Source organism: Typopeltis vanoorti, chromosome 21, assembly GCF_054136105.1.
Source record: "Typopeltis vanoorti isolate ZY-2024b chromosome 21, IOZ_Tvanoo_1.0, whole genome shotgun sequence".
NCBI lineage: Eukaryota > Metazoa > Arthropoda > Arachnida > Uropygi > Thelyphonidae > Typopeltis > Typopeltis vanoorti.
The window spans coordinates 82,519,927-82,539,622 of record NC_143569.1 but is presented as its reverse complement, the minus strand read 5'-3'; the positions used below and the strand labels follow the sequence as shown (position 1 = coordinate 82,539,622).

The 19,696-nt window shown below is 34.5% G+C and overlaps 2 protein-coding genes across 3 annotated transcripts; both read left to right on the top strand.

Annotated features, from left to right (window-relative positions):
* The first annotated feature begins 1,426 nt into the window (after positions 1–1,426).
* LOC150095053 (uncharacterized) lies at positions 1,427–12,230 on the top strand. 2 transcript variants are annotated; one of them, XM_090410877.1, is made up of 3 exons: positions 1,427–1,508; positions 7,487–7,895; positions 12,136–12,230. In XM_090410877.1, the coding sequence occupies exons 2-3, from the start codon at positions 7,492–7,494 to the stop codon at positions 12,137–12,139; spliced, it is 408 nt and encodes a 135-aa protein (XP_090267003.1). In that variant the 5' UTR covers positions 1,427–1,508; positions 7,487–7,491; the 3' UTR covers positions 12,140–12,230. The 2 variants fall into 2 exon arrangements, with proteins under 2 accessions (XP_090267003.1, XP_090267002.1); XM_090410876.1 differs by lacking the exon at positions 1,427–1,508 and adding an exon at positions 7,192–7,237.
* On the top strand, positions 9,641–10,927 carry LOC150095054 (ubiquitin-associated domain-containing protein 2-like). Its single transcript, XM_090411419.1, is given in 2 exon segments — positions 9,641–10,014; positions 10,016–10,927. Coding segments are annotated over 2 exon segments (1,110 nt in total). The 3' UTR covers positions 10,752–10,927.
* Positions 12,231–19,696: the final 7,466 nt, after the last annotated feature.

The window sequence follows — 19,696 nt, the reverse complement described above, 5'->3', positions numbered from 1 at the left end:
TCTTCTTGTTAATATAGTACTTTCATATTGTCTTCTTGTGAACTAATTGAAAACTGCTATGAATTTTATATCTATGTAGTACTGTTGATCACTCGAACTGTATCAATTTTGTATATTGTATATAATTAAGACAAAATAAAGGTTATTTTGATGATTTTAGAGTTTACTAATATAATTTCTTAAATTTCACAGTAATATAAACAAGTATTTCAAACGTTGTTTGACTGCTTAATCCTGCTTATTGCTAAACAAACTATTTAGCAAAGAATACTGTAATTAGATAGAGATAGAGAACATCCACTGAGTGTATCAATGATAAAAACCTAACTTTTTTTATGTTTCCCCCACCCAAGAAAGGCTATTTGTAAATCTATAGTACATTTTGTACCGTGGGCGGCTAGGGGTAATTTTTCTCCTATTTTTTATCAATTATATATATATTATATATATATATATATATATTTAACTAGTAGGTTCAAGAGTTTGTTGCAATGTTGTTTCAAAAATCATACTTATTAAACACAATCTGCACTGGAATTACGGAGTAAGCAACTAACAGGAATCAGGAATTCTAGAAACACGAGATCGCCTCTCATCAGATATGCCGGAAGAAATGCACTCATCTACTGCAGATGGCAAAAACGTGGAAATTTCCAAGAGAAGAGTCTGAAAGGGTGCAGTTTACTTCCTTTCGGCAATAAAAAGACGTTAGAAATTTTATTTTTAAAATTCTTATTGAAGTCTGAAACAACACATTATCGGTTGCACCACATTTGTTAGCATAATAACATCCTGTTAATTATGCAATTTACTTATTAAAAAAAGGAAAATCATTTCGAAAACATAACGTAGTACTGAAAAAATTCCTTACTCTTTTAAATAACAAGACCAAAAATTAAAATCGTGTAACTGGAACATAATATTTATAATATTAGAGAGCGGTTTCTAAAGTATTAAATAATACTTAGTTATCACGCTTTCTCTCCACGACCTTAACTGACGATAAGCTGAATTGTAAATCAAGGAATTAACAGTTGTTAATTTAATAAAATAACATTATGCATCATGGTTGCACAATATTATATTATAGACTAGTGGCTTTTTAACCCACTAGTCTATAACGTGGCTGGTGGTACTAGTGGCCTTTTTTAAGCCACTAGTCTATAATGAGTCAAATCAAATGAACGCGCGTGCTCAAGCCCTATCTGTGTTGTGTACACAATATCAACAAAGCAGACTATGGCTGAGCAGCACATGTCCTTTATCTATGTCCTCTTAGGAGAAGTGTTCTCTCGTAAGCTATTTACTGCACTAAAATATTTCGGTACAGAATATTTTGTCCTATTTTTAGTAGCAAAAATGTAGTAGTTTGTAGTAAAAAACATAACTTAGTAGTAAAAACGATTCTGTTCGTTGCCTGTTGATGCTGAAAGCTTACATTTATCAAAGAAACACGAACAAACTGATATCATGAATCTTGGGACATTCTAATTAAAAGCTGCTGTCAGGTAAGTTTTTACCTGACAGCATGCAGTATGTAATTAATATTTTATATGCGAATGTTCGCTTCGCATCAGTGATTAATAGTGTGTGATTTTAATATTCATGTGCCAAACTATTTCACAATGAAATTTAATGACATATTACAAATCTTCACAATCAGTTTTGGCAAATGAATACACGCTTTTATCAACAAAATAGCAATAAATACAAAATCGCTTTTTTTTTTTGTTGTTGTTGTTATGTATATTGCAAACAATGCTTTATCACTTAATGACTTTTAAAAAAGATCTTTTGAGTGTATTACTTTTAAAATATATCCAATAAAAGAATTTACGTCATGTCTAGCTGAGAATCCAAAAATGACGCGGATAAGGATATGATGTACTGACAATAAGAAACAATGGCGTACTCAGGTGAGGGACACTGCTGAGAAACAAAAACAAACCGAATACAGAACAGGAAAAAAACATAAAACGCTGATTCATCGTTAGAAAAAAAAATCGGGAACAGAGTATTCTGAAAAGCAACAGAATTGGGTTGGACTGTTTTGAATTCTAGTCGAAGTAGCTAAGGCGATGAAAACAGCATATTTTATCTGTTAATTATTAATATTTTCTGAATGGTTTGTCTGTTTTTGCGAATGAAAAACCCAAGTTTTTGGGAAGAAAAGCGTCTGGATTGGTTTTGGTTTAAGCAGATGACGTCATTCCTCCCATCAAGCATTAAGAGTGGGTATATTACAAGCTCCAATTGTTCTGGTGTATTTAAAAAATACAGCAGAACTTCGCGTTTAGATAACGCACCTGGTCATCCAAATTCTCTTAATGATCTGTGTGTGTGATGTGAAAATTTTATTTTTGCTACCAAATACGACATCATTGCTACAACCCATGGACTTCATTGCAACTTTCAAAGCCTATTTTCTTAAAAAGACATTCTCAAAGGCAGTAGAAACAACAACGGGAGAAAATGCGATTATGCTACAAGAATTTTGGAAAAATTTTACCATTAAACATGCAATTGAAAACATTCATGACTCATGGGAGCAAGTGTCTTTTAGCAGCATGAGCGCTGTTTGGAAAAACCTTTTGCCAGAATGAGCTAATGATGTAAGTGGTTTTCAAAATACTGTGAACAACGTGCTTGAAGAAATCGTTGCAATTGATGAAGACTTTGGTTTTGATGGTGTTGATGCAGAAGATGTTAAAGAATTATTTGATTCAAACTCAAAAGACTTCAGTGACAACGATCTTCTTGAAATTGAACAACTCGCACATGAGGACAACGAACAAATGGAATGTGAAGATGAAGTTCCAAAGGAGATAACAATCAAAGAACTGGATGAAATATTTCGCAGTTTAGAATCGCTTAAACAGCAAGTAATGGATATAGATCCAGATGTTAATCGAAGAATGCTTATTTGCCGAGGTCTAGAGAGTCATTTTGCTTGTTATCGTAGAATTTATGCTGATAAGAAAAACTAAAACTATTCAAACGACTCCTAATAACTTTTTTTTTGATAAAAAAATTGCAATAACTGATCCAGGTACAAGCATTCATTAAACATTTACTTTGCATTCATTTTTTTTTCTTTCCTAAAAGAGTACTATATAAAACGAATTATTAATACAGTAATCGATCATGGACGAATTGTAATTTTTACCACTGTTTATTATATTTGATTAACGCGATTTTGATATACGCGGTAACATCGAGGGATTAATTAATCGCGTTAATCAAGGGATACCTGTACAATACTCTCGGCTACTAATGGTAAAAGGTTTCTGCAACATGACTGAAGAAAGTATTGAGAATGTTCTTAAAACAAAGAACAATTTTACTTTCAATGATCTTCTAGATCCTGTATTAATTTCCTCAAAAAATTAATTAGAGCCTATTTTTTAAAAAAACAAAAAAACTGAAGTTTATTACAGTTCAAGTAAAGTGTCAGAGGGTCACTCTTGATGAAGAAAGCCGGAAACCGAGGGGGGGGGGAATATCAGTAGTTGTACACTGCTATGAGTTGCTCAGTAATAAAACTGTATTCTCACTTTAGGAAAGACAATTCTAAGGAAAATCCGAATGACATTTTCTTCGAATTAACTTGGGTGATTAGAAAGACGCGCATTTTAAAGTGTGTTTCTTTGTGAATTCTGTTAGTCAATATATTCATTAGCGAAACTATAATAACGTTATCGCAAACTATTTTGCTAGTTATAACAGCAATAATAACGAAGTCTGCAAGCTGCATAACTTACTGACGTATTAGACATTTTGGGACCATAAATCGCGTAGCAAAATAAATCAAATTTCCTGCGCAAATAGCTGGTTTGGTTGTAACTTTCCGCAGTTATTAGTGATCTACAACCTTTTCTCAAGGTCACCGGGTGACGTATAAAAGGCACACGTACGATATGATGAAAAGTTACAGTGACTTGCTTTGCGGCAAGTGAAGAAGACCTGACATAGGTGAGTGAAATTGGATTTTATCCTATACTAGTCTTTTTTTTTTTTTAATTTTCATTTTAATTACGAGTTTTACTTGCTCCCCATCAAATGGTTATTTTATGATAACTGACAAAGCGTAGCAAGAAATCTGAGATGAAAAAAGACTTCTAAATTTTATATAAACAATTAATTATTTTCATCATTAAATTAAAAAAAATGCATTTATTGTAATGATAAATAATAATATACTGTAATGATATCTACTCCAGATCCTAAATAATAATAATAATACAGAATAATATAGTTTGCAATATTTCATATTATCTCGCTTCCATTTATTATTATATAAACCAAATAACCTACTACGGCCAAGTAAACTTTACTGTTCACATTTTTACTACGATAAGTAATAATACAATTTACAATCTTCTGTACAAGCATACCGACTAGTCGCTTTGTGTTGAAAATTCTTTAGATATGTTCCACGCAACCCAAACATTTGGCCCAAATGGATAACTTCGTCACCATGGATACGAATTCCATTGTAGCATGAATGTCTGCAAAAGGCTTCACAAGCCAGATGATGTCAGTGCCCAGTGTGAGCATCTTGTTTTCACTTAGTGTTTCGGAATTTGATATTCTAACCTTAAATTTTAAGTTAAATTAAAAAGTGAACAATTTACTAACAGTGTCGTAACATACGAATTTTCATTCCACAGTAAGATTTTGGGCAGTCTTTTACAATCCTTGTAGTGCTAGCTTTTTTTTATCCTTTTGGAAAAGTGTTTTTTTTTTAATTCCTCAAAAGAAGGAAACTGGCAGGAGAACACATATGCAGTTTAACAACACACATGACGCCACGGTTTTAATTGCTTTTGCCATAATTAAACCAAATTAATCGCATCCAGCATCATCACCGGACAATAACGGAGTGAAGTTACAGGAGAGAGGAGCTTTTTTCTCCAGAAGTTCAACTAACTTCGATCGAATCTAGAATATTGTTTCTTACATTGCTGAAAGTCCAAAGGAAGGGACGTCGAGAGTAAAATGCCGCAGATACCTCTATAAATCACATCGTTGAACCACTTTTGAAAAGCGATACCTCCTAAAAAAAACGTATTAAAAAAAAACTGGATTCTCCTGTGTGTGTGTGGGGGGGGGGCTAATAGGCGTGTCTCTCGGGTAGAGGTTGAAGAAAGCCCTAAAAGGGTAGCTGGGAATTAAGAACAGCGTTTCCGCTTTCCCGGCAAACAAGCTGCTGTATGGAATGGATGTTTGTGAATGATTTTATGTAGTAGATGAAATTACTGTCCGGTGTAATAACACCAACCAGTCTGCTTACTGGAGGCCTTAAGTGGCTTGAAAAGGTTCGCGTTCAGTCTAAAATTACAGGATTATTTAACCTTTACTCCACCTAAGGTACTATGTACTAGAGGTTTACAACCCTATGTGGGTCGGATTCACTTACAAAAACAGAAAAAAATGGAAAGAAGATTTCTCGAAACAGCGATAGAAGATACAGTACTTGGGAAAAGAGGAACAGACAAACTTTCGATGAGATGGATGGATAACGTGTGAGATATGATAGGTCTTAGGTGAGGCTAAGAAAACGAGCTCAGTTAAATAGGAGACTTGGAGCGAACTGATGTTACACGTTAGAAATTTGGAGTGATGATCACTCCATCACGGCATCTGTTGGTAAAAAACAAGTATGTAAAAAAAACTGGCTGCAATTTAGAAGTGACTTCTTGGCTGACATTCTTGTGAAAGTCAATTCTCCTCTGAACTTTTAGCGATAACAACAGTACTACTAATAAAAAATATCGGCCAAAAAGCCAAACGCTTCTAAAACATTCAGCTTTCCGAGTCCTTGGCTATTTTAATACAAATGAAATATAATAATTATGTCTACAGTATTTCATTAGAGGAAATACAACGGGATAGTTAATAAACGCAAAAAAAAATTTAAGCTGCCATTAAACTTGTGTTAGTTCAAAAGTTACGAAAGTGTCTGCTCTTAGAGTGGCAAGAAAGTTCCAGATCACATCAATTTGATGTTGGATGAAGCAAGCTTCAGGTCCCATATGAAACGTAAGATAACATCATACAAAACAATATGATATACATTCATAATAAAATAATATCATATACATTTCGCATTGTAAAAAAAGTGAGCCAAGTATTGAGAAAACAGCGTTAACCAATCGGATCTACACTGACATCACTGTTTAAGTGTCGAGAATGTAAATTGCTTTCTAAAATTCTAGCAACAACGATACTAATAATAATGCAAATAAAAATGCCAACTGGCTTCTAACCTAAAGCCAGCCATCTACTTTCACAGTATCTGGTACGTTCCGCCCACTCCACCCTCATATGAGATGGGTTTTGTATGAGATTCAAATAAAGGAAAAGAATATTCGAAATGATAAAACAAGTAAACAGTACAAGCTTTGCACATCTAACTAAAAATATATATATTTCAGATGAGTGATAAATCCTTTAGTAATACTACTTAATCTCTAAAAACATTTTCAAAATAGTCAGATAAGCATTATCTACGAAACATAATGGAGATGTTTCGTAGATAAATCATATGAAATTTGTAAAAAAGGCACTACTTTTTTTATTCACTATACGCTGTTTTTGCGGTTAGCAGAACTTAAAAAAAATTAACTTCACGAGTTTTATATCTAGGAATAAAAAGGATTAACCTATGCACCCTTTTTTTAAGTGGCCTGCGCATTTTAAAGGAACTAAGAAAGCTTCGAAGATAATAAATAAAGGATAGAAAATGACTGTTCGCGTCTCGAAACAAAACCAATGACCAGAGACGTATCTGTCGCAGAGGAACGACAGCTTCGACAGATCCAACAAAATTTTTAAGGATCCCAACAAACTCTCTGAAGGCCTATAGAAACCTAAAAGCGATGTTACAAAAATTGTAATGAGCTGCATGCTGACAGACGACAGAAACATCCAAGAATTATCATTACTGTTGAATATTTTGTTGAGAAGCTGACATGCTCAGTGCTGTAATCTTTTATGTATGTGCATGCTCGTATATCGTAACAACCGCCCAACCGCAAAAGAGAGAACGAAAACGTGCATGAAGTTGTTGAAAATCTGTCGATGACAACTGACTGTTAAAAATTTTTTTGCTGCCATTCTTTTACTCAAAATATAAATTCTGACTTCAAGGAATCGATTTTCAAAATTGGAAGATGGTTGGGTTTTTTCGGAATTACAGCTGAAGCAATCAAGGCTATGAGTCCATGAGTCTAGTGTAATTTACGTTTGTTAATTGTTATTCTGGCCACATTTCTGGCCAGATAATTTAAATGTTAAATTCCGCATAATTTAAATGTTAGAAAACTTTAAATTTGACGATGAGAGCTAATAGTTTTGAAAATTTATCTAACAAAACTTATTCAACTTATTCAATAAGTTTAATATTCACTTTTTTTTTTTTTTGAGGTGAGATTAATGAAACAGTCCCCTCTTTAGGTAATTATATGTGTTATATTTATTTCAGATATTATGGAGCCTTTCAGGTGGTCCCATCTAATATGTTTAATCTCTGCAGTTGCATTTGCATATACGCAACCTTCACATTTGGATCACCCTCTTGAAAATACCATTGAGCCTGCATCAGCAAGATTTGGTGGGGGTGCTCTAGGAGCTCTTGGCCAAATGGTACAACCACTTCTTTTGCTGATGGGAATGTCCACTTTCATGGCTTTACTACCTGGAATATTTAACCAAATTCTTAGCGGAGCGGGGATAGTTTTCCCAACAAGTGGAGGAGGAGGAGGAAGTAAACTCGGTATCTCACGTCTACGACGCTCAACGATTCATCAGGAGATGGTTCTTAGATCGCTCGAAAAATTACAGAAATTGTTCGAAACAGCTGAAAATACCATTAGGTATACAGAAGAAATCAGGTAAGAATCAATTAATGAATCCTTGGTTTCAAATTGCAGTTCTACACAAAAGATCGAACAAGATATTTTTCTTATGTTTAATTTATAGAACTTTTAGGTTGACTGTAAATCAGTGTTTCTCAACGTCGGGTGTATACGCCCCACAAGGGGCAATCTGAATATTTTGGGAGGCAATTAGAAAATGCACATATTTATATTATATGTTTTCAGAATTTGGCTGACTATTATGCTAGGGGGGGACATCAAAATCTTTGAGACGCTGAGGCGGGGCATGAAAAAACATTGAGAAACACTGCTGTAAATGAAACATGATATATAACACTTCTGCTCAAAAAGAAAACAAAATCTGAATTCAATGTGTATTTCGATGTTAAATGCGTCTCGTTATAACAGTGAAGAACATTTCTATGCAAGATAAGCTAGAGATTGTGGTATGGCATCAGTCTACAGTGAAACCAATTAATTAAACTTTTTCTTTTTTCCTTTTCCTTCCAGCCAGACAAGCCGTGGATTTGAGGTGAGAAAGGAAAAACATATTGGTGATGTTCAGTCTGCTCAACCATACCTCAACCACTAACAATACGGTAAATTGGGATATTTCCACCATGCCGTATTTACAAGAAAACTTTTACTCCACACTTCTAAAAGAATTCGTTACAGTTCTCTATTTCACACGGATTGTTGAATAAAAATCAAGGAGGACTTATATTAATGACATCTGGAAATCTCTCAACATCTTCCACGCCTCCGTATCGCAACTGGAAGAACAATGGGACATTGCACCCTTCGACTGCAACAGACAAGAATTCGATTCTCATAGTGACGAGAGGAATCTTTATATGGGCTTTCTCAGGTTAAGGTGAGTTAGCCGATCTCATACTAAGGTAGCAGAGTTTTCCCACCCGAAAACTCGAGTTTTTCATGCCGCAAATAGGCCATGAGAACACACACACACGCAATTTAGAAACAAAAAATACTATTGGTGTCAGCGGTAGATGGTTGTGTTGATTAGTAGTGTCGTAGTTTAGTTGGAGGATGGAGTAGTGTGCCCTCCCACAACGAGTTCTTGGACTCCTTGGAGGCGTCATGTAATAATAATCTTGGATTTCAATTTTGCCAACAATCACCCCTAGTCTTTTTAATAACAGCTAACGCATGGCACGTGACTTGACATTCGTGTTAAGGATGAATCGATTTATTTTCTTTTGTTATGTTTTTTTTTTCCTCGTGCCAATATTTACGATGACTGAAAATAAGTATGTATTAAAATCTTTAAAAATATCAAAGCCGCAAATGAAACATATGGCTTTGCTGAAAAAAGCTGATGGAGATGGCGCAATGGGACATGCACAAGTCTAAGTGATCCTACGGTTTTAAAAAGAAGAAACGACTTGTTTGAAATGTTTGGCTTCGGAGGACCGTCAATGTCGAGAAAAGAAGTAAATGCGGAAACGCGTGTGCACTTTAGTTCGAGATGATCGACAATTAACTGTACGCGATACAACATAAGAGGATGGAATTTCCATGACCGAACAATTACAAAAGATGCCGATAGCACCACCGTAGCGCAGTTGGAAGACTAAGCCTTTGGTAACGAGAATAAGAAATGACTTCATTATCTTCATATGGAGAAACTCAAGTTGTTGCAATAAAGATAATGAAGTTTACTTTTTTATAATACACTAATATTATATATAATTATTATTTGCACGCTGAAATATCCTTTAAATTTATTTTATTTCATCATGGCGGCGATTCTTTCTCAGTATAGTATTACCGGATTTTATAAGGCTCCAGTATCTAAAGGTCTCCTAGGTTGTATGTTCCTAACATCCTGTGCCCTGAATGTACCTTTATTAGCACATATCAAACATTATGTGGTTTATAGTGTTCCCAGGATTTTTGAAAAATACGAGGTGTGGAGAGTTTTAACTTCAAAGGTTACATTCTTGGACACCAAAGATCTTGTTTGTGGTTCACTTCTAATTTATTACTTCAGAATTTTTGAAAGACGATATGGATCTCATCGATTTTCTTCATATTTATTAGCAGCATGTATAGTTGCAACATTTCTAGAATTAGCAGCTCTATTTTTGCTCCGACAAATTGATGTTCACTTACTTACCAACAGGCCCGTATGGCCTTATTTTTCCCCTTTTTGTGAACTATTTTTTGGACATTCCCCGAGTAGCCCAAACCTACATCATGGGAGTATCGGTAACTGGCAAAACATTAACATATTTATTGGGCTTGCAGGTTATAAGTACAAATAAGGGCTCTTTCATCTCAGGAGTGTGTTGTTTGATAGCAGGTGTCATCTGTAGGTGGAATGTACTTAGAGTTCGAGATCTAATTCAAATACCAAGATTTATTGCCAGATTTGCAAATGCAACATTAGGGTATCTGCTGCGCTCATCACCCCCACAAGATGGTGTCATGCCTATGGGAGCTACATTAGAAATCCAACGACAGCACCAATTAGAACTGCTAGAGCAGCAAGTCATGCTAAATAGAGCAAGGGAATTCAGAGAAAGAGGAAATAATTTTCAGACAAGACAACAAATGGGACAGGGTTATGCAGAAAGGCTTGTTCCTCCTGGAGATGGTGGACTTTTTAGTAACTTCCATGGACAGGATAATTGGGATAATTTGAGGCATCGGCGTGATAATATAAGTAACGACATTAACACAGATGGCAGTTCTCCTGAACCAGAGATAATATCACCTGTGCAGGAAGAGGAACTAGTACAGACACTTGTTGATATGGGATTTGATCGTCAAAGTGTTGTGCGTGCTTTAAGAAGTTCTAATAATAATGAGCAACTTGCCACCAGTATTTTACTGAATGAGAGCTGAAGTAGAGAGAATGGGGTTATTAGAGGCAAGTCTTATTTCTGAGTGCCGAGGCAGATAATGGAAATAAAAACTATCACTTGTACATGTTCATGTATGTAGTTCTGGAAACAGTGTCGGTTTTTTATGCAGGAAGAGTGAATGTGAAAACTTACAGCATTGAGGAAGAATAATGTAAAGACTTAAAAGTTTTGACACTAGTGTTTATCTTTTTTACCTATGCTAGTTTCAAGGCCACTGCAGTTTTAGTGAGAAATTTTAGTGTTGGAAGCTACCTAGCCAACACTTTGTTCATATGTATAAAAACTGTATAAAAGCAGATGATAGTTTACTTTCACAAGCCAATTTATCATGCTAATTTTATGCTTATGTTATTTAAATTCCACTTGATCTACTATGAAAGTGTAGAAGATATATATTTTTTATTTGTACATAATTTTTTAAACTAGTTTCTTGTTGCTATATGCCCAATGATTTTTTGGGCACATCTTCCCACCTGGTCCGAGACTGATGCAAAAGCTCTACATCGTTGCCTGGATTTGTGAAATAAAAAATGGAAAAGCTTGATTTAGGGAAAAAAAAAGCGCAGTTGGAAGAACAATGGTACGCTGTGTCCTTCGATCGAATCACGTGACGAGAGGAATCTTTATATGAACTTTTAGGCGAGTTTGATAGAGGATCTGATACAAAGGCGGCAGGCGTTTTATTCTCAAGAACTCGAATTTTCATGCATAAGGGCAAATCAGGTAGGAGAACACACGCGATTTGTGGTCGATGGCAGATGGTGTTATGTGTAATTGATGAATTAAGTAAGTACTGGAGAAGTTGAGTTGTGTGCAACAGAGTAGAATGTCCTGGATAAATCCTTGCAAGTATGTTATCGTCGACATTTCATAGATAGTACGCACGACCATGTGTACTTTGCGAATAAGTGGTGTGCGCACAGGACCCTGCTAACTCTTCAACCTATAAAGAACTCAATCAGATGTACACATTAAGTCGTTTCCAGCATTTGTTTTTTGCTCAACAATGAAGTATCGTTGGTGATGTTGATTGGAAAATACATTTTCGCGTTCACGGCATGTGATCTCTGTTTGCAACAGGTTTTTAATCTGAAGTTAGCAGGGGAGGAGCCTCTCCCCCCCAGTAAAAAAATACTTGGGCATTAAATAAGTTATTTATTAATATATTTATTGTTGTATGTTTTGCTTTTATAATTTATTATAACTACAAATGATAATAAGTATTATTACAAGTTTCTCTTTCATGTTCTTCCTCGCTATTTATATCTCAGTTTAATGTGAATGCTTATATCACAAATACTTTTAATGATTAGCTATTGTATAATATTTCTTATGCATTTGATTTTTTTAAAAATCTTTTTCAGGTGAACTGTGAAGATATTAACCAAATTTCAAGTCAGCTAACTAAACATTTATTTCTCATTATCCAACGTTAAAAAATAAAATGCATTTTTTGGAATATGTCTTCTTTCTTAATTTTATATGAACTGAGACGCATACTAATACATACTACTATATTTATGTTAACAATAAATAAACCTGAATATTTCGGAAACAAGTTGTATTTATTAGGTTAACGTTAATTAAATGTAAAGTAATGTAACGGAAGAAAGGCAGAGAAGCAAAACGCATCTATTGCTATTTATTATCTTACTGGTTTATTCTGGTATATCAAACTTGTTCAGTCATTTATAGAAAATAAAATAATGATAATAACTACCAGTGTTGATGGAAGCTGTCGCTCATGATATCAGAACATTGTTGTATAACACACGTTTGATGTATTTGTATATAGGAGTATATTACACTCTTGAAGGGTGGGAGAGAATAAGTTCGGGATGTGCCCACCCCTGTGTGTGTGTGGGGGGGGGGGATATCTAAAATGATGTCACATCCCAAAGTCGAACTATTTCCTTAGAAAAATTTTAACTTTTCAGATTCGACCCAAGAACTTGACATATTTTAAACCCATATCTTAAAAATAGTTAAAAACAATCTTATTAGTATTTAAAAGATATTCGAAAAACTCTTGAATACAATCAGAATACAGCTACTGATTATTTCAAAATATGATAAATGAGGGTATTATTATATATAATTACTAAAATTGCAAAAATAGAAATAAAAATATATATAGAACTTTTAAGGAAAGCCTTTATTTTAAACTTGTAATGTGACATGCAAAGGAGGGGTCAAACTCTGTGACAGAAAGTTCATTCAGGAAAAATCTCTAAATAGATACAATATTAATTTCAAAATGACTGATGAAGTCAGTGTTTTGTTGACAGTCTATATTAAATTAGATAATTAAGAACTGCGAAAGATGACAAACATCAGAGCAATATTACTTAGCAATGAAGATAATTTTATTAATTCTTTGTCCCCCCCCCCACTTAAAACCGCCATGTCTTCGGTTAGCATTATCGTGTACGGAACAGCTGCAAACAGCGTTGGCAGCTGTTTTTGCAAAAATAAAAAAGTATTGCCCTCACGCTTTTTATTTATTTATTTTAAATGTTATGTCTTTCCTAGTAACGAGTAATTTCACCCATAAAGTTTTACCAGTTCGAAGGCGACAGGATGTTTTTACATTTATCTTTGCTCAAAGATCTACCTTTTGCTCTACATTCATTTTTGCTTATCAAGTTAACTTGGATATTATGTTTGAAATGAACGTCCCAATCCCCCCTTTTTTGTATGCGTGTAAAATTTTGTTATGTTATAAAATTATTCATATTCTTCCTGTGGCAATAAGTAAACATATTGACACTCATATAAACTCATTCGCAACATATTTAGGCAATGAATTCCACTCGCTCACTTTCTCCAAGTAATAATTAAAAAACTTCGGCGTTAGCATTTAACTTATCGACCACAGTAAATACCTTATATTTAATTTAAATTCTAAAATGAATTTAAATTAACTTACCTTGCCGCCTTCTCATTATGTTTAACCCAATGTTACACTTAAACAATTACTCAGTTTCTTCTATCCTGTTAATGTCCCGGGGGCGCGACAGTTAGTAATAACAATTATACCACTTACTTGAACCTTATAGTACAATTATAGCCCAAAGTTAATGTAGATGACAATGATAAGCATGCATTGTCATCTACCATCTTCATTTTATTAAATTATATAAGCACATAAGTAGTAATTAGATTCTCTTAGGAGCATAGTGTAATAAGTTTTACATTCCCATCAATCTGATTTGGGATTTGTTTGAATTATGGGAAGACTATTTTCAGTCTAATTATGGAAGAGCAAGAAAGGTGATAACAATTCATAATGACATCGTTTTATCATTTAAAAGATTTTTGCAAAATTACCAAAGTTGCAAAAGTTGCACCCATTCACATTATTATAGTAAACGCTTTGGTTTGATTTTCTTGCTCTTTAACTTGCTTGACAAAGAGACCAAAGTTCAAATTTGTATAAGGCAGGCCTTTTGAAGGAAGTTAGCTGGTCTTAACCTTTAATTTCTAGGTAGCCCTAAAAAAAAGGCTGTTCTAAGTTCGATTCTAGGACTGCTAGAGACTAGGGAAAGTTTCTAAATTGACTAGTTTCTACTTTCTGAGAGCTTTATAGTTTCTACTGACTCGATAAGTTTCTAAGCCTTTCTTCGACCGGTTCCCGATTTAGTCAATCTCTGAAACAAGCAACTAACGTTTTTCACTATCAGAAAAAAGTAGAGTTATTAATCCCGTATAAGGAAATCGACCGTATAACTCACATTGTTTCGGATAATAATATACAGTGTTAGCATCAGGATTAGGAGATGGCGATAGATTATCGCGGAGATGGCGATAGATGTCTGCTGTACGCTCTTCTCTGTATACCAACTAAAATCACTGGTGGTTTTGGGCCAGCTATCTGTGACTGCCCAGTTTCCAAAAGTTTTTGGAAACTGGGCTTTGCGTACTCCCTTTCGAAAATAAAAGTTGTTAGCGTGTTAATTGATTTTTATTTATTATTTCATTGGTCATAATGCTCTAACAAGTGACAGATATCTAATGAGACAAAAAAATGCTAAATGATTAGAGATTTGCAAACCGAATACTAAGCTAATTCAGTGTATATTACTATACATAATTTGAATATCATACAGCAATCCATCGCAAGCATGGAACAATGCGAACTGTCAAATAGCGCCTGGACGATCAGGTAATATTAGACTTTCATTAAAGCCTCATTCGTAACTTTAGAAATTCCTCGTTCATCTGGGATATCTCTAAACGCAGCAATGTTAGAGATTATCCCCTTATATTTTTGGATATTTCTAAACGCGGCGACTTTAGTGGATTCATCATGTTCCTTTACAGAAGATGACGGGGAAAATTGCAGACAACACGAATAACTTTGGTGACGACAAATATGAATAACACAAGTTATGCCAAAGTTTTTCATCGAGGATTTCGACAGGAGTTCCGAAGTATTTTTTGAAAGAGAAAAGTACATCAAGAAATATGTGATATTTGCAGCTATTTGCCTGAAAAGCCAATCAAATATTTGATTGGCTTTTCAGGTTGCTAGTTTGAAGTGTATTTTGCTTTTTAACTATGTAATTTTCTTATTTTTTTCATTTCTAGATAGATGCATTGATTCTTTCACGTTACTAGTAAAAATATAATTCTAGATTTATATTCAGACGTTCTACTGTATCTAAGGGAAGAAGCAGAATGAAACCAACCCGGGATTTAAGATAATGTCAGTTGGTTTCTGTATAGGCTGACCATATTTCCTTGAGACAAAAACGGGACATTGGGATGATAAAAACGTTCTTTTTGTATTCATGAAAAAATTTCATGAATATTCTGTATTCATGAAAAAGCAAGACGAAAAAAAAGTTTTATTACATAAACATACTGAGCTTACCATTATTCTTCAGTGACAACTCATGCAAAAATGTTGGTAGACGTAGAGGAGGATTGTATTTCACTACGATCGTACCATGAATATTTCTCCAATGAAGTGATTTTACACAGCAAATTTCGGTCTTTCAAACCTATCATAAAACTTCTCACACTCCATGACACAATTTTGTCTTAAAACTAACATAGTCCTCATTGTCTCAACACTTAATCTAGATTTCTCCTTTGATCACATACTGTTTATAACAGAAAATATTCTCTCAACAAGTGACGTATTTCCTGGAAGACAAAGAATAAACTACAATATCACCAAAGTCTTAAAGTCTAGGATTTTTTCGCTCGTTTCAGAAAAAATCTGTACCCATCTATCAGATACAGGAATGTTTTCTTTCTTTCATGTATCCAACTGCCCCGCAGTTATAGATTTTATGAGGGTCCACTGATCGAATACACGAGTTTTTTTCTGTTTCTGTGCGTGTGATGAGTTCCTCGTTAGACCGTCCTGTATTTCTTTCCATTCAGCTTGTCCAGTTTAATAAATTTGAATTCTTTCTGGAGATCGTCATTAAAATTGCAGTTTCGCCCCTTTGGCATTGCAAGGATAGACTTAAAGCTTTAAAAAAATAAGACTTGAAACTTTAAAAAATATGAAGTTTAAACCACCGGCATTGAATAACAAAGCCAACGGTTAGCATACAGGCAAAACAAAAACTAACGCTACAGCAGAACAGACGCCGCGTCTGAGACGCGCAAGTGTTGCCAACATGTAGTTTTTATTTTCTCTGAATTAATCTGCAGATATCGATATTTAGTATCGAACAATGCGACTCCATGGTTATACAAATTACTGATATCCATGATATTGATATACGATTATAGGTTATGAATAATAATTTATGATTGACCAATATTAAAGAATATTTATAGTTGCTATTAAAAACGGGACAAAAATTGACATTTTTATTAAAACGATGGGATGACCAAGAAATATGAAAAACGGTACGTATGGGCTGACCAAACTGTCCCGTGCAAAACGGTACGTATGGTCAGCTCATTTCTATGTCACAACAGCAATACTTCTGCTCATTCTCATAAAACAATTTTGTGCAAAACCTGCATAATTATTACCGTTTCATACTCTCCCAGAAAAATGCTGTTAATAATTAATCATTCAAACATTATATTAGTAATTCTTCATACAAATGCGAAAATATTATTATTATTATTATTATTATTATTATTATTATTATTAAAACTTCCATGGAATCAAAAGACTAGACTCATCGCGGGAGGTCCTACTGTTACAAACACAGTTTATCATACTACGCCTTAAATATGTTCACTGTCTCCGAGCTCACCACACTCTCGGGCAATGCATTCCAATTACTCACCACTCTCCATGCAAAAATCCTGCTCCTCATCTTCTTCACCACTCTCCTTATACAGCTCGCAGGCATTGCCTCTTGTACTCTTCCTATCTTCACCCATTCTATGCAAAACCTCACCGACACTAATCTGATAATAACCTCTTAACAACTTACATGTCTCGATCATATTCCCTCTTCACCAATTTCTGCAAATTGTATTTTCTCAATCTGTCTTCATACTCTGCATTCCAGAGACCAGAAACCACCTTAGTCGATCGTCTCTGGACCTTTCCCAAAACATCTTCATCTTTTCGAAACCCAGGTGACCAAATCTGCCACAGTAATTCATATGTGGCCTGATCAAAGCCTTATACAAGGGAACCATGACATCCTTACTTCTATAAGTCAGTGCCCTCTGCTTCATTTCCAATATCCGCTGTGCTGCCCTCACAATTTTAGCAGTAAGTCCCCAAAATCTTAGGTATTATCCACAATCACTCCCAGATCTCTCATCTTCTTTACCTCTTCCAAGATATTTCTTATTTCTGCCGATTGTGTACTGTACATCCCATCTCTGATTCCCAAATTTCGATACCTTACATTTTGCAAGATAGAATTTAAATCCCCACTCATTTACTCATTCGGTCGGTGTATTCAAGCCTTTTTTGCAAGGTCACGGCATCCGCTCTACTCCTGATAGCTGTCCCGAACTTTCCATCATCTGCAAATAACTGCATATTACTATTCAGACCACTCTCTTTCCCAATATCGTTTACATACAAATTAAACAGCAATGGACCCGAAACAGATCATGGGGTACACTACAAATAACTTTCCTCTTCTGGGATATCGCTCCTCCATAGACAAGTCGCTGATACTTATCAGACAATCAATTTCCAATCCAGCACAGTAATCTACTATCTAGCCCCATCCGTTTTCCAATTTAATTACCAGCTTGTCATGTGGCAATTTATCAAAGGCCTTTGCAAAATCTAAATATACCACTGTGTACATCACCCTTATTCAATGCATTTGTCACTTTATTATAATAAGTAAGCAGATTGCTAAAACACGATCTTCCTTTAACAAACCCATGCTGGACACCAAAGAGTATTTTTCTGTTTTCAACCCAATTCTGAATCTTGGTCCTAAATAAACTCTAACACTTTAACCACAACTCTAGATACACAGACTGATCTATAATTATTATTATTTGTAAATTATTATTTTTTATTAAATTATTTTTTATATTTTTTATTATATTATATAATATAATATATTTTATAATCATATAATATAATTATAATATATATATAATTATATGAATAATATATTGATATAATTATAATTATGTAAAAATATAATTTTTTAAATTAAATTATTATTTTTAACGTATTATTAAATTACTCTGGATAAAGGATTAAACTAAATTTATTATAATCTAACCAAGTGGAAAAAACTTCCAGCATCTTTCTCTAAATCCATAGTAATTTAATAAAGTGAGACACCTTTGGCAACTCGTATAAGTAAATATGACTTGTCCATTACTTCCACCTAAGTATCACCATCTCTGGGTCTGGTTCCCACTGACGTAACCTCAATAAAGGTCGAAACCGGTCTGGGTATTGGCCCTTCCCTTAATGCATAGCATTCTACATGTCCGCAAGGGCATGTGCTTTGCATTATGGGAGATACTAAGGCAAGTAATGAGAATTTATACCATCTTTACCACGAGTTGCCTCAGGCCTGAAGATACTTCAGGCGCAAACTTTGTTTGCTTACACTTGGATAAAGGTTTAAACTAAACCCTTCCTCTATATTACTACTAACGTGTTTGGAAATCGGATTGAATAGCTGACGAAGTCTCTGTCTTTCGTTAACAGAGGATTATTATGATCTTTAGTCAATGCTATAGACGGAAGCGACATAAGAATCCATTCGAAAACAGTTGCTATTTTGTGTTCCTAATCCTAAGTAGTATATTTTTGTATGCTAATATAAATGTTTATTTAAAGGTCGATTTTTCTGAATTGCAGAGTCAAAAGCCAGTTTCTTTCCGAAGAAAAAATACCTGCTTATTTGTGTCAAAGTCAGAAGTTTCTTTAAAGAATTAAATTTAATACTAATGTACTTGCAACTTTCCTATTCACGTACATACCCATGTGTGTGTGTGTGTGTGTGTGTGTGTGTGTGTGTGTGTGTGTGTGTGTGTGTGTGTGTTTTGAATTTTGAAATGCAAACGACGAAAGAGATGGGGGAGGAGGTAAGAATGTCGGCAAAGGTTATATATATTCATAAATTATATAAACAAATATACATTTTAAAAGACAGGACCTCAACTTCCCGTTCTTCATGTAACTACACAAACTGGCTTTTTTTGGGTCCCGGAACAAACAAGGTAATCGTTGATGTGATTATACCTCACACAGGACGTGCTCTGCAGCCAACCGATGAGGTTAGGCGACATGCTTCTGAAATACCCTCCAGCACCTTTTTACCTTCCTAGTATTTCCTATTTTCCGAGCTTGCCTTGAAATGCTATCAAGTAAATATGTTGCACTATTAACAACTTAAATCAACATACTGGTAGCAGATTAAAGTCTAATGGCACGAACATGATCTGAACCTCTATGATGTATTCTCTTCATTTTAATTAAAAGAATTTCAAGAATGTTTATAACACAGA